Here is a 16276-nt window from a genome sequence, read left to right as displayed (position 1 = left end):
TTATTTTTTTTTTCATATTATGCAAGTCAATGGTTACCAGCAACTGTTTGGTTACCTACACTCTTCAAAATATCTTCTTTAATTACTTCACGGCAAATTAATTTTTACAGATGTCCACATCAGAAACAATTACTGTCCGAATAGGGCTATAGACCACTTTTGAGTGTCTGAAAATACATATTTAAGCAGCTTCAAAGTAATCCACACAACCCCAGCTGACAAATAAGGCTCTTCACTAGCAACATGTCATGCAGGAAGCATATTTGTTGTTAAAAGTATGTGATTTTTTCATTTTTTTTCGTTATGTTAATTTTCAGGTGAACTGTCCCTTTAACTGCAGACAATTACCAGTACCTTTCCTGTCTGTTTTTTAGCCCTTACAGAGTGTCCTTTCTCTGAAGAAACTGCTGTCAGGTACACGCTCAACACGGCCGCACCATCAGCAAGCCAGGCTTTATTTGCCCTTTAACTGCAGACAATTACCAGTACCTTTCCTGTCTGTTTTTTTTAACCCTTACAGAGTGTCCTTTCTCTGAAGAAACTGCTGTCAGGTACACGCTCAACACGGCCGCACCATCAGCAAGCCAGGCTTTATTTGGAGCTCGCCAGATTATGGCCGAGTCAATATTTTATCAGGCACGTTCAGCAAGCGCATGCAGATATATGGCTGCCTCTCGATCCCCTTAAACTACTTACCCTCCTCCCTTTGAGAGGAACACTTCTGTCCAAATCAGACACAATACATCTCGTAATCTCCCCGCTCTGATATCCAGCTTAATGTGTCTACGCATTCCTCACGCAGACGGCTGCTGCAACTTATCATTTTGAAAAGAAAAAGCAGACTCATCCCTCCTTTCTTCTGTGTCAGAGCCGCAGACGCGTGGGTCTGTATGGACCTGATTGAATTAGTGTACACAGCAGCCCGATATTACAGCTCTAATAGAAAGCTTTAAAATGCAGCCGTGGGTTGGGTTGCCTGTCTTTCCTCACCTCGTTCTCAGCCAAGCGAAGGGAAACAGCTGGCCTGAATCGCTGAGAGCTTCTAATGAATTGAAGTCTTGGGCGTAAGGATGGACTGATTAGATGAGAAAGGACTAATATTCCTGTGTGACTTGGCTGAGTGCGGATGAGCTTGAAAGGCATGCGAGAGATGCCACCATAAACAGCCTCAGACTCTGGCGGGCCACAGATGGGGAGGAACCTTATTTATAGAAGAGGAGGGTACGGCGAAATCTCCACACCAGAGGGTTGCCTTTTCATTTGTGGGACGGGGCAGGGCTACTGTTAACCTCAAACAGGAATCTCGCTTTTACCGTCCTCACTGCATGAAATACTTGCGGGAAAATAGTTTTCTTAACAAAAATGCTTATGCATAATAAATAATAGATTCTTGCACTTTTTTCATTATGTCCTTCAGAGACCCCATGAAATGTCCTGATGAATGTGGTTTTGTGTACTGACAGATTTGCTTTTAAATCCGGTAATTTGTTTTTATTAAAAAAAAAAGGAAAAAAAAAAACTTTCAGAGGGGTTCAAGGGGACATTTGTCGGTTGTGGGCTCATTTTCACAGGAAAATTTTACATTTTAAATGCATGCATCTGCTGAAATATAATTGTTGTCAACCTTCAGTTGCACACTAGTACAGGGTTGCAAAGTAATTGCATGATGTTTTGTAAGCTGACGAAAAGCTAATAATTAATTAAATCATCAAACATGTAAAATTTTAAAATGTATTCTATATAAAAGCCAAGTGCTTCACAAGGAATTCACATCTGCACATTTTTCAACACTATTATTGTTATTAGTGGACTTGAAACCAGAGTATCCTTAATGCTATATTTATTTTAATAAAATTTAAATAAATACACTCAACACTTGTAATCCACATGACTCCAGTCCCTCAAGCAGCATGTTTGAAATAAATCCATCAAGACATTTTCAACTTCAAACCATTGCTTCGATGCTAAAATACGAGTCCATGATCCATAATAACTCTTCCTCCGGTGAAAAAGTGTTCTGGTGTGAATCAGGAGAGAAATCTGCACAGATCAAGCAGCGTTTAAACAGCTCTAAACAATTATGTAGCTGGATTTTGATGTGAGAGACAACAGCAGATGCACTGTTTCACTGGAGGAAGCATTATTATGGATTATGGACTCGTATTTTAGTTAAAAATGTCTTAATGCTGGATGTGTTTCAGCTTTTGTCTTCTCCAGATGTTCACTGATGGACTGGAGTGCTGTGGATTACTTGTGGATTATTGTGATGTTTTTATCAGCTGTTTGGACTCTCATTCTGACGGCACCCATTCACTGCAGAGCATCCGTTGCTGAGACACTGATGCAGTGCTACATTTCTACAAACCTGATGAAGAAACAAACTCATCACAATCTCTAGTGGTTTCTATTCGAAAAAGCACCACTGCTACTGTTCAGGTCAAGGAAGTTTATCTATTACTGTAATGTAAGGAAAACTTGGTATCAGAATATGCAGAATTATTTGAATGTCTGTCAAAAGAGAGTCAGTGAGTGTAGTTACAGCATCGATATTGTGAGGTTCACCTTTAGCTTCTGCTCTGCTTTCGATGACGTGATGAAATAAACAAGACACAAACAATCACTAATTCATGTTTAATTGAACCAGCGCTTTTCCACGACATTCTAATTTATTGAGATGCACCTGTACTTGATATGAAAACAGCTATTTCACATTTTCAGGCCAGTTTCGTTGCTGTTGCGCTGCTCTGGGCTTTCGTGTGGACTGATATGATATGCATGTCTGTTTGTGTGAATGTGCTGTGTTACGATGTGAATCTGATCCCAGACCTCTGGTGATTTACAGCAAACAGTGAGGTTGCTTTCCTCTTTACTTCGTTAACGACTGATGAATCACTCCTTTTCATGCTATTCATCTAAAGCACAGCTGTAGGTTTAGTGCATGGCTGCACTGTGAAAATATGAAAATATGGCAAACAAACAAAGAAAAGAGCAGGCTATGCTACCCCTGGAGATGCATTTTATTTCTTCCCATAATGCATTACAAAGGCAACGCAGCAGCTGCTTTGGTCCTCACATCTGTGGCAATTAATTGTGCTTTTAAATGTACTTAAGAGAGAAAGTCTTTGGTTAATAATTTGCGTTTTTCTTTATAAAAGTGGAGTGCTTCGCAGGGAATTCATCTGCACATTTTTCAACACCATTATTGTTATTAGTGGACTTAAAACCAGTGTATCCTTAATGAGATATGCAGATTAACCTTTTTGAAGTGGTTCATCGTTGTATAATCCTATCAGGAGAATCGTTTGCCTCCTTGTATCTTGTACTTTGGTTGCACTCTCTAATTACTTTTCATTTTGGAAACTTAATAACATACTTAAATACGGTCTCTTGATACTTTTTTCACAGACACGTCGAAAGTAATTGAGAATAATGGTCGTGAGACAATAAGAAAGGAGAAAGCACTGATTTATGTAGCGTGTGTGAGCGCGGCTGCAACAGACCAAAGTAAACACTACTTTTCATACCTTTCAGCTGTTTTATAAGCTTCTCGGCTTTGACTTATATCAGCTTTAGAGGGTTTCTGAGGAAAAGAGCTGAGGCTGAACTCTTGACATTTCCACTGCTGAAATATGCTAAATAATGAGAGAAAATACAGCGTCCCAGAGCATGCCGAGGAAGCATTTTGGCCGTATACAGTTTCAAACCTAGCAGTAACACATATTTTCACACAGGCCGAGGCTCGGCTGGCCGCAGTTGTTGGCACTCCACTTCTCAATCTTCATGACAACTCACCACATGCTGTTTGTCTTCAGATTGACCTTAACCGAAGTATAAATAGATGCTCGCAAGGACAGAAGATCAATGCCTGGTCTTGTTTTCTTCATTTTCTGAAATGTCAGGAGGTCTTCCCACAGTTTTTGTTCGACGAGCTGTTAGCCATGCTACGGCTCACCTAAAACAACTTGTTTGTTGTTGTGCAAATGAGTGCTTTGTCCCATATGGAGAAAAATGCTTTAAAAAGTTACTTAACACAGTTACTTCTTTATAATGCCAAGGACGTCCAAATATGATGAACCCATAAATATGAAGGCAAAATCCCATTTCTACTGTGGAAGAAAACTTTTCATCAGACTAGATGCTTTTCATCAGACTAGAGCAAAACATAAATAAAAAATAAATAAATAAATAAATAAATAAAATAAATAAATAAAATTAATAAATAAATAAAAATACAAATATTATCAGAAATGTACTTTATTTTTTTTAAACAAATATTACTAAACAAATAAGTAGAGAAACATTTTTAATTAAATTCAGATATGTATATATACAGTGGGTAACCCACTGTATATATATATATATATATCATTTAAAAGGGTCAAGAAGCTTTACAGAAAACAGTAACAAACAACCAAATAATAATAATAATAATAATAATAATAATAATAATAATAGTAAATATTATTAAAAATAATAATAAACAGAAATAATGAAAAAGTTATTTCATACATTTTAACAACCACTGGGGCAGTGAAAAAAAAATTAAATGCATATTTATGTATCTGATGTTTTTTATTTTTTTATTTTTTATTTTTTTACAATTACAGTTTACATTAAATTCCCATTTATTTCTAAAAATTTTAACAACCACTGCAGCACTGGTAAAATAAATAAATTCACAATGAATGTTATTCCAAAGCAGCTTTGCAGAAAACAGTAATAAAGAATCATTGAGCAACCTAAAAATGACAAAAAGAGGGAAAACCTCCTTAGAAAGATTTTACACTTTACTATTTTGATCACGAAAAACAAAACAAAAAAAAACATGAATTGTTTTGTACTTTCAGGTAAAACTGTGCACAATCTTTTTGTCCTTGCCTTCTTTTCTTCTATATTTTAAGTATTTCAAATCTGTTCACTGCTGTTCTTTCCTGCTTGCGTGCATCCTCTGTCGTGGAGTTTGACAAACATGAATAACAATGCATTGGGCTTCTCCGGGTGATGAGTTTGAAGTCTTGCTGCACAACAGCGGATGTTGATTCAGCGTCACATTAAAGAGCTCTGAGAGTTTCTCCTGTGTCTCGGCTTTCCCTAGACATTGTTGAACACTAATAAACTCTCTTCAAAAAAGACGACAGACAGGGGAAAGACAGAGAAGTGCTCTAAAGGCAGCCGCTGCTAATTATCTGATAAACCTGACAGATAGCATTTAACAAGAAAATCTGGCAAACGCAACTGGAAACGCGGGAGGAAAAGGTATGAAGTTCTGTCATGCTCGCTTTAACTACCTCACAGCAGAACTGAAAGAGAAAGCGTGTCGTCTGCTCGTGCTCCTCCACCTGCGGATCTCTCCGTGTGTCACAGCAGATCTGAGGTCAGACACTTCTCCTCACGTGTGAAAGCGCTCCTCCATCATCAGCACAGCATCATCCTCATCACCGATGCACGGATATGACAGCATGATTTCATGACTCGCTACTGGTTTCCCTGGAGTGTTTAAAAAAATCAAATGCTGATTTATGGTGTTTCGTGTCAAAATGCCTGAAGTAGGTCTTGAAATGTTGCGATGATTTGCATGCAACTCTACAGAACATTTCCCTTTTTTTCTTCCATTGTACTGCCCACAAACACCATGCATGTGAAGGCTGTTTGTTTGATATATTTATGATGTCTAGGCACACGAATGTCTATTTGCATGTGGATGTGTGTGAGGGTGTGCATATGGAATTATTATTAACCAGATCTCTGAAAAACTTGATTCTGATTGATCCATTGCACCATTCAAGAGTAAAATCCCTGTAAAGCACGGTTATTATAGTGGTGGAAACCAATAAATAAAACACTCCTAAACATATAATCATGCATAGTTATTTAGTATTACATTACAAAACTGTAACAAGTTGGACAGGTTGTGACACGCCTTCATCCTCAAAAACCACAAACACTGTGCAAGAAAATATGATCCAGACTATATTAAATACGGCTTCACTTGCAACACAAGTAAACACGGTTTGTCTCGTCGACCACAGTGTGTTTTGTGCCGTGAATTATTGCTTCCGAGAGCATGAAGCGCACAACTAAAGACACGCTTTATACAGAATTTAGCCCAGTGTTGTTCTGTCTGCTGTTTCAAGTATTTCAAATCTGTTCACTGCTGTTCTTTCCTGCTTGCGTGCATCCTCTGTCGTGGAGTTTGACAAACATGAATAACAATGCATTGGGCTTCTCCGGGTGATGAGTTTGAAGTCTTGCTGCACAACAGCGGATGTTGATTCAGCGTCACATTAAAGAGCTCTGAGAGTTTCTCCTGTGTCTCGGCTTTCCCTAGACATTGTTGAACACTAATAAACTCTCTTCAAAAAAGACGACAGACAGGGGAAAGACAGAGAAGTGCTCTAAAGGCAGCCGCTGCTAATTATCTGATAAACCTGACAGATAGCATTTAACAAGAAAATCTGGCAAACGCAACTGGAAACGCGGGAGGAAAAGGTATGAAGTTCTGTCATGCTCGCTTTAACTACCTCACAGCAGAACTGAAAGAGAAAGCGTGTCGTCTGCTCGTGCTCCTCCACCTGCGGATCTCTCCGTGTGTCACAGCAGATCTGAGGTCAGACGCTTCTCCTCACGTGTGAAAGCGCTCCTCCATCATCAGCACAGCATCATCCTCATCACCGATGCACGGATATGACAGCATGATTTACTCACTCGCTACTGGTTTCCCTGGAGTGTTTAAAAAAAATCAAATGCTGATTTATGGTGTTTCGTGTCAAAATGCCTGAAGTAGGTCTTGAAATGTTGCGATGATTTGCATGCAACTCTACAGAACATTTCCCTTTTTTTCTTCCATTGTACTGCCCAAAAACACCATGCATGTGAAGGCTGTTTGTTTGATATATTTATGATGTCTAGGCACACGCATGTCTATTTGCATGTGGATGTGTGTGAGGGTGTGCATATGGAATTATTATTAACCAGATCTCTGAAAAACTTGATTCTGATTGATCCATTGCACCATTCAAGAGTAAAATCCCTGTAAAGCACGGTTATTATAGTGGTGGAAACCAATAAATAAAACACTCCTAAACATATAATCATGCATAGTTATTTAGTATTACATTACAAAACTGTAACAAGTTGGACAGGTTGTGACACGCCTTCATCCTCAAAAACCACAAACACTGTGCAAGAAAATATGATCCAGACTATATTAAATACGGCTTCACTTGCAACACAAGTAAACACGGTTTGTCTCGTCGACCACAGTGTGTTTTGTGCCGTGAATTATTGCTTCCGAGAGCATGAAGCACACAACTAAAGACACGCTTTATACAGAATTTAGCCCAGTGTTGTTCTGTCTGCTGTTTCCAACGATTCAATGTCATTTCTCCTGTTCAGTCGGTTATGTTAAAATCTTTGCATATTATTATGCTAATGCAATTCATGTATTAATTAAAGGAGAAGTTTACCAGTTTTCAATCAGCTTTGCATTGTTACAATGTGATCCAGATACCTCCATTTATTTGTCAGCAAAAGTCATTGAAACTTAATTATTAAAGTCATCAAAATGCGTACATTTTTTGACAGCATCAGGGCTTTTGTTAAAACTACAGATCACATTTCTGCATTTTTGTATTCGCACTCACAGACTGTCGAATCGAAAGTAGGACAGCGCCAAAATCAAAAGTGCATTATGGGTAATAACGTTTTTGGAAAAGTTTTTACATGCTAGTTATTTTTAAACAACATTGGTTATGTGCTGGATCACTTGAAGTCCAATGTAAAATCTGGGTCCTGAAGCAAAACTAGATTTGACTCATTGCTTCATCTCACACACGCACCTTAATTAGTTAGCATCTTGCAGCAATAACCTTGAGTGAGTGAGTAATTACACAGAAAGGGTGGAGGATGAAGAAAGTGGTGTGGGAAATCCAAGATCTGCAGCTTTCCTTCAACCAAAGGACATCATGAAGGGTTTAGGGATTCTGGGTTTTGCAGTTCCCACTTTCAGAGAAAGGCAGGCCGACTTAAGGGTGTAAACTTCTGTGTAAGCAAACTCAGAGAGCTTCAAAGGGTCAAGAATCCTGCCGGGATTTGGCCTGCGAGATGCTACCCGATAGATCCTGCTCGTCTAGGCACACGAATGTCTATTTGCATGTGGATGTGTGTGAGGGTGTGCATATGGAATTATTATTAACCAGATCTCTGAAAAACTTGATTCTGATTGATCCATTGCACCATTCAAGAGTAAAATCCCTGTAAAGCACGGTTATTATAGTGGTGGAAACCAATAAATAAAACACTCCTAAACATATAATCATGCATAGTTATTTAGTATTACATTACAAAACTGTAACAAGTTGGACAGGTTGTGACACGCCTTCATCCTCAAAAACCACAAACACTGTGCAAGAAAATATGATCCAGACTATATTAAATACGGCTTCACTTGCAACACAAGTAAACACGGTTTGTCTCGTCGACCACAGTGTGTTTTGTGCCGTGAATTATTGCTTCCGAGAGCATGAAGCGCACAACTAAAGACACGCTTTATACAGAATTTAGCCCAGTGTTGTTCTGTCTGCTGTTTCCAACGATTCAATGTCATTTCTCCTGTTCAGTCGGTTATGTTAAAATCTTTGCATATTATTATGCTAATGCAATTCATGTATTAATTAAAGGAGAAGTTTACCAGTTTTCAATCAGCTTTGCATTGTTACAATGTGATCCAGATACCTCCATTTATTTGTCAGCAAAAGTCATTGAAACTTAATTATTAAAGTCATCAAAATGCGTACATTTTTTGACAGCATCAGGGCTTTTGTTAAAACTACAGATCACATTTCTGCATTTTTGTATTCGCACTCACAGACTGTCGAATCGAAAGTAGGACAGCGCCAAAATCAAAAGTGCATTATGGGTAATAACGTTTTTGGAAAAGTTTTTACATGCTAGTTATTTTTAAACAACATTGGTTATGTGCTGGATCACTTGAAGTCCAATGTAAAATCTGGGTCCTGAAGCAAAACTAGATTTGACTCATTGCTTCATCTCACACACGCACCTTAATTAGTTAGCATCTTGCAGCAATAACCTTGAGTGAGTGAGTAATTACACAGAAAGGGTGGAGGATGAAGAAAGTGGTGTGGGAAATCCAAGATCTGCAGCTTTCCTTCAACCAAAGGACGTCATGAAGGGTTTAGGGATTCTGGGTTTTGCAGTTCCCACTTTCAGAGAAAGGCAGGCCGACTTAACGGTGTAAACTTCTGTGTAAGCAAACTCAGAGAGCTTCAAAGGGTCAAGAATCCTGCCGGGATTTGGCCTGCGAGATGCTACCCGATAGATCCTGCTCCTCCAGTCGCATTAGCTATATCTGTCCGGGGGAAGCGCGGGCATCGGTGACCTCTCCGGGGGATAGAGGGTTAATGCCGCCCTGATCCCCTCGGAGAGTATTGGCTTCCAAGGGAGCCACAGGCAGCCGGGGGAGATCTAGTGCCTGAGCCCTGCACAACTTGAGAGAAACTAGCAGAGTAATTTGAGCTAATGACTTAGCGGCAAGCACAGGCCTGACCCCGAGCTTGCCTGGAGCAGATGCTATCAGCTGAACACGGCCCTCTAAAACGTGAAAAAGCTGCCCATGTCTCGCTCTTTAGTCGACGAACCGCGAGTTAAGGCCAACGAGCCCATTAAACAGAATTTTAATTAGCGGCGATATTGCTGGGACCTCGCTGGGCGGATGACCGCGCGCTCTTCGGGGGATATTGTGTTTGTCTGCGAGGCTTGAGCGAAATGCAGTGTGCGCCGCGGAGAGAGGTACAGGTGGAAACAGAAGAGCGGGACCCTGCGTGCCTACGCGTGGCTTATTTTAAACTTCAGCCCGAGACGCTAATGGGGACCCGATGCTTGCCTTGGCGCGTGAGCCCGGGCTCATTAACGCGGCCATCATTCTTGAATGTTAACAGAGAGAAACGCGTGACGCGCGAGATCAGATGAGATCACATCAGATCACGGGATCCTGTAAGAGCAGTAAATATGACTCCTGTGTGTGGAACAAACAGCGACGGTGTCAGACCGGTGCGCGCTAATATTGCATCACATTCTTTAATGTTTCGGATTAATTTTGTGCATTACTTTTATATATGACTAAAACACCTTCGATATTCGGTGTATAAAAATTATGTATAAAATATTAAAATAATACGAGTAATAATAATAATGATATATATATATATATGAGCACATTTTTGTATGAAACCTAAAGACATAGCAGTGATTTTGCGTGAAATGATTATGTCTTTGCTTTAATTTCTAAGTGTTATCTTTAAGTGCTTGTAATCACATTTTTATTTTTATTTGAAATGAGTTGGGCGTGTGAGAGACGATATTTAACGATATTTAGTTACCTCTCTTATTAGTGCAAACAGTGTCATATTAAAGAATAGTATTCCCTCGGCCTGCCCTCATCTACAGCGCTATCAGAGCAATTCACAAAATCATAAACTGAGTACGTGTTAACAGCTAAACGCGATTTTTTGGAAGGTAAAATTAACAAACATCGCACAATAAACAGCAGGTCCTAAAACAGCTTCCCTAAAAAAACAAATACCCCGTGCATGCTTTAATTGAGATCTACTGTATCTGTCAGGAGCTAGAGGCCGAGTGGCAGGCTGACGGCTATAACAGCCTTATTTAGAGTCAGTGTGGACAAACTCTCTCTCATGCCTTGATCAGTCTAATGGGAGGACATCTTCTGTGACACCTTTATGGAAGAACCGACCCAGGACTCACTTTAGAGCCTCGCAGACTTTGATGTATCTTATTAAACACACATGGACTCGATTGGTTAATACTTTTTCTCTCCTTTCCTGACCTGCAATGTTATTTACGGCCTGACTCTAATGGTAGATTAAAGTTGTAAAGATAAACGGTGCAGAATAGAGGGAGGCCATTAGAGGCAGCTTTCAGAAAGTGTTTTAATGTGCTTGGATTGACTGAACTATGCGGGATCAGCATATATGCGTTGCACAAACACACATACAGAGAGACGCTTAGACGTTTTTCATAAAATAACTGACTATCAAATTAATCTGTTTTGGGGAATATGGCATAACTTTTAATTGCTGTATCGAAAGGCTTTACTTTAAAATGTTAACGGGGTGGCCCTTATAAGAGAGACGTCATTGCATGAGCGCGCAGGGCCCCATCGGAGCTGGCAGATGTTTAGACACGATTTTACGGATCGTTCAATATCAGTCTATAATGACGCCCGACTGACCATCTTAAACCCCGCCGGGAGCTCATAACGCTCGCTTTCCAGCCCTGTATTCATCACGCTGAAAAATAGATGAAGGCCTGGATTATAAGCAGCCTCTATTATTCCCTGCCATCCAGAGCACATTCAACATTCACGCTGCATATGCACACACACCGGAGATTTTAAACGCACTTTTGTAGAAATAAAACAAGAAGAGTTTGAAATGTGTCATTTCTAAATGGTGCCGCGTAATTTGGCGCAGTTTTAGGGTCTGCATTTGTCTATTACGTTGACACGTATAAATTATGATTGCAATAATAATCTATTTGAGGATATGAGAAAATGAGACTATAGCATTAAGTGTTGAAAAACAAGCCAGTCCAAATGGTGCCAGTGCAGACTAGCGCGTATTTTATTTACAATCAAGAGATATAAATTAGTAAAAGTCTCCTTGTTAGCAACATCGTGTAACTTCGGCTTTTTAAATAAAAACCAATCATAATTTATTTACAAAACGATGTTCAGTTACCATTGCAATACAACTTGCATAAATTATAGGCATTACAAAAATAAATATCAAATGTATTCCACTCTTAGTCAAGTTTACACCAGTCCCGAGTTCTCGTTACACTTCACACCTCTAGCACATAAAGTCTGACAGGGGGTCTAGAATGCCCCGCGCGCGCGTGTGTACAACTGCTGGCAATGAAGCTACTATAGGGATCCTGAGAAATAAGTCTCCTCATCGAAAAGTCACATATGTTGGGATAAAGTACTTCATCCATCAATCAATCAATCAACAGTTCATCCAAACCAGACTGGCTATTGTGCCTTAAAAATTCGCTCCATTTTTCTTTTTTTTTTTTCTTTTCCATAATCGCACGTGTTATTGTTCTATAGGCAGGTGCTCTGTAGTCCGTGGGTGTACAGTGGCACACAAAAGGATCCGCGTAAGAGCAAATGTTAGTTTAAAACAGCTTGGGCAGGGAGAGAGAGAGAGATCCAAAGGAAAAAAAAAAAATATATATATATAAAACTATTGCATTAAATTTAGAAACCCGCACTTTATCTACACAACCATAAAGCAGGCCTCATATGCATGCTCAGTGGAACATATTAGTTGACAAGAACAATAGGCCTAATCAAATATGAGGAAGTGGCTTTTGGAAACATTCCAACGTTGTCATAAAAACGGCACATAACCTGCATTTAAATGCTTATATTAGCGACTTACTTGAGAGATCTTCCTCGTCTTTAACTCGAGAGGTAAGACTGGGATCTTACTGTGAAAACCTCGGTGGGGTCTGCAGAAAATACACACCCGTTTTAGTAAAAGCAAATGACTACAGCGTTTGGACAGTTTAAATACCTCGCATAATGTAGACCTGACGCTTGCGTTCGATTAGGAGAACAATAAAGAGTTGAAAAAAAAAAAATATATATATCACTTTCAAACAATAACATAATTTAATAAACACGAGGCGGTGATTCAAAAACAACAACAGGCTACTAAGAAAATCCTTTGCGCGATTATATGAAAAGTGCCTCAGCTGATTAATTTAATTTAGTTATTTATTGGACAGACAATTGGTTAACATACATGTAATCAGTTAAATAATATGTCAGATTCTAGCTGCTGAGATCAACAGCACGTGTGCACCCTTTACGCACCTTTTTTGGATTCTGCATTGGAGGCCCTGAAATGCTGTTCAGTCTGGTTTGGATTGGTCTTTAGCAGAGGCTCGCCGCTCTGTTTGTGCAGGAGTCCCTCTCCAGATGAATTATAGCGCAGTATCCCTTGGCCCTGCAGCGGGCTGAAGTTGCCATAGTTTGTGTAATTACTATAAAACGGCGAGGTGTAATAAAGCGGTCTTCCTAATATGGAGGTGGCGGGGTACACTGCGCCCGTTGGAGACGCGCTGGACGCCGTGGAGGTCAAAAGGCCAACACCCGGGGGACAGTTCTGCTGCTGCTGCTGCTGCTGCTTTGGGTCCGAAGTGGCGATCTCGGCTAATGACCAGAGCTTAGGTTTAACGGTTTGGTTTTGACCGTCCAGGCATGTTTTGTTGGTGCTGCTCTCTCGGTGATGATGGGTCAAGAGAGGGGCCTCCACCGCGGTCAGAGGAGAGGAGGTCAGCGGCTTGGGTGACGGGCCTCTTTGCCTGTCCTCGCGGACCGTGTCCAGATCACTTGCGTCGCATTTGTCCTTGCTATCGGGTCCAGAATCACAAACCAGGTCTCCGGTCCTGCACGCGACCTTCTCCCCGTCCGATTCCACCGAGCACGAGTGATCTGTCAGGGCATCGACGTGCAAACTGATGCCTGCGGACGGAAACGAAACAGCTATGAGTTACTGCTGTCAAAACTGTGCGAAAACGTGCAAAACTTCTCTTAAAAATTGCATTACGACGTGAAAGTCTTAAATGTACAATTATAATTCTGTATAGGGCTACATTATATAGATGTCAAATACTTTTACAATAAATGCAGTACATTTTACGTTTTACATTTTACCAACCGTAAATACGCTTAAATTCTCTGTTATTGTTTCATGGAAATAAGCGCGCATTTACAGCTGCAGATTTTATTCACGACTTAACGGCCGAACAAAAACAAAACTTTTAGATCATATCCAGCTGTATTCTGCACCCGAGCTGCATTTGTAGGCTGTTCATGACCCGCACGAGCTTCTCTTTGAAACACACACACACACACACACACACACACACGCGCGCGCATGCAACTCCTGGACCCACAACCAAAACTATAACCATCCTATCATGCAATATTCATGCATTCCTATCAAGAACAATGCCTCGTGAATGGCGACGGCTCCAGCGCTGTTTACCATGTAGGACGGGAATCCCGTGGCTGGATCTGTGGAATAGGGCAGAGGGCTGGAGAATCCGCTGGCCGAGGCGGTGAACGCCGCAGATCCGGGGTACGGGCTGAACGCTGAACCGGAGGAGGACCGGACCAGTTCCTCGCTCCTCGGGGCGGCCAGCGGGCAGGAGTAGAGCGCCAGAGAGCCAGGGGGCTGGTAGAGGTAACCCTGAGGATAGGACATTATTACAGCTTCTCCAGAACAGGGACGCGGGAGGGCAGAAAACGGGCTGATCGATGCAATCAGCGCATTTAACCAGCGCGCGCAGGGATAAACTAATAAAAGAAAATAAATAAAAGCGCAAAAGAGGAGCGATCAGCAGAGTGCCGTCATGAAGATCCCCTAGCGTCCGTTTGTTTGTAGTGCTCGGGAGTGGAGAGTGAAGAGTTGCTGGAAGGAGCAGGCGAGTTTCTGAGAGCATTGGAGAAACAGGAGCTGTCAATCACGGCTCATCTAAATATTCCATCTCCGCCCCCTCTCTCGCGCTGTGAAATGCAATTCCGGAACAAAACCCCGGACAGAAAGCAGCCCGTGCGTCCTTGCCGTCGCGTTTCCGTCGTCCATCTACCGCATTTTTCTTTCTTTTTGATTTATTTCAGCGCCGGACGGATGACATGATGTCATTTTGCCATTTGTCATTTCTTTATAAAACAATCCCACCGAGGCTGTAGAGGTTTTGCTCGTGCATTACAGCGTATTTACACAGTCACACGAGAGCATAACTATAGGTACTAAATGCATGCGTAATTGCGCATTGCTATTGCATTTGAAATTACATGTCGTTAAGAAACTTAAAACTGCTGCACATAACCTAACAATGAAATGCATGCACTATGCAAATCAATTTCCAAAGAAAATAAGTTAGCTGCATTTTTTTTCTGTAGTATATTATTGTTATTATTATTATTATTAGTAGTAGTAGTAGTAGTATTTATAACACACATGATCCCTATTGCACGAACACAATATGAGTAATTTGAGCAGTCATTAAGAGTAAATACAATCAGACGTTCCTTCACTCCACTGACCAAGTTTTACCGTCAGAATTCGGTTGTTGCATTTGTAAATATGTATTGCAACGCGCAGCTCTGTAATATAAAGTGCAGCTCTTTTGAACCGAAGGCTACCTGCTGAATAGTGCAGTGAATGTGTGCCGCTGCTGCTGTGTGAACGCTGGGAGCAGCAGTGCGCGCTCAGGCCGGTGGGAGGTGTGAGTCCTCTTCATATTTCTGCTCTCTAATCGCAGGAGGTCTTCTGTCCTGACAGCAGGAGTTTGTCTTCACATACCTGTAACATATATTCAGAACTAATTCAGCAGGAATAGTTTTCTTTAGCACATCACTGTTCATGACGCGAAAACACAAACAGCGGGGAATTATGACTGACATAAATAACGGGCTGCGACAACGACTGGCGAAAACAGATGTGCAAAAATATGATTATGTGAATTTGATTTTTATTATTATTACTACAATTTCAAATGCATGTAAATTGTAAAACGGGTGATGAGGAAAACATATTCGTAAAACGCTTTTAATTGTCGGCTCCATTATGGTAAGTAATTTTCAAGAATGTACAGTTTCTTAAATATAAATTATTGCAATTAAATATATATCACTAACTGTATTGAATAAAAAAATGGAAATACAGTCCGCAAATTCCTTTAACAGTCACACACATCAAATATATATATATAAATATTTCGCATATTAGCAATGATAATTTTAAGATTATCCAAGGATTAGTTTAAATTAATAGAAATGCCAATTTAATTTACGTTCAAGAGGAAATTATTTATTGTCGTGCTATGTTAAATAATAATGGTAGTTGTGAAAAAAACATGTTCGAATTAAAACAAAGCATTATTATTATTTGTTTCATTTCATTTCATTAAATGTCTCCACATTATTCAACCCTCTGTTTCTGATTCAGGGATGAATAGCAGGTCTAATTTCTCCCTCATATTCCGCCCTGTTTCTACCCTCTTTCTTATTTCTGCGCTAAAGTAATTTGTAAAGACTGGAAACAGATTAATTTGGCGCTGGAGCTCACAGAGGACACACGAGGCGCGCGCCGCACAGCAGGGGGCAGTAGGTTAACTAGGTTAACTTCCAGACTTGGAAACCCTGGTGATATTTTAG

The 16276-nt window shown here is 40.4% G+C and overlaps 1 protein-coding gene across 1 annotated transcript; it reads right to left on the bottom strand.

Moving 5' to 3' along the window:
- Positions 1-12479: 12479 nt before the first annotated feature.
- Positions 12480-14668, bottom strand: LOC107730926 (iroquois-class homeodomain protein irx-2-like). Its single transcript, XM_016541888.1, has 4 exons — positions 14100-14668; positions 14023-14026; positions 12923-13573; positions 12480-12555 (listed from the first exon to the last, which is right to left on the bottom strand). The coding sequence occupies exons 1-4, from the start codon at positions 14316-14318 to the stop codon at positions 12506-12508; spliced, it is 924 nt and encodes a 307-aa protein (XP_016397374.1). The 5' UTR covers positions 14319-14668; the 3' UTR covers positions 12480-12505.
- Between the last annotated feature and the right edge of the window lie 1608 nt (positions 14669-16276).

Source organism: Sinocyclocheilus rhinocerous, unplaced genomic scaffold, assembly GCF_001515625.1.
Source record: "Sinocyclocheilus rhinocerous isolate Xijiao unplaced genomic scaffold, SAMN03320098_v1.1 scaffold2298, whole genome shotgun sequence".
NCBI lineage: Eukaryota > Metazoa > Chordata > Actinopteri > Cypriniformes > Cyprinidae > Sinocyclocheilus > Sinocyclocheilus rhinocerous.
This window is presented reverse-complemented; position numbering and strand designations above follow the sequence as displayed.

Coding starts and splice junctions, on each gene's coding strand:
- LOC107730926 (XM_016541888.1), bottom strand. CDS start 14,318: ATGTCCTATCCTCAGGGTTACCTCTACCAGCCCCCTGGCTCTCTGGCG. Junction 12,556..12,922: donor CAATGCAGAATCCAAAAAAG/GTGCGTAAAGGG, acceptor TATTTTCTGCAG/ACCCCACCGAGGTTTTCACA.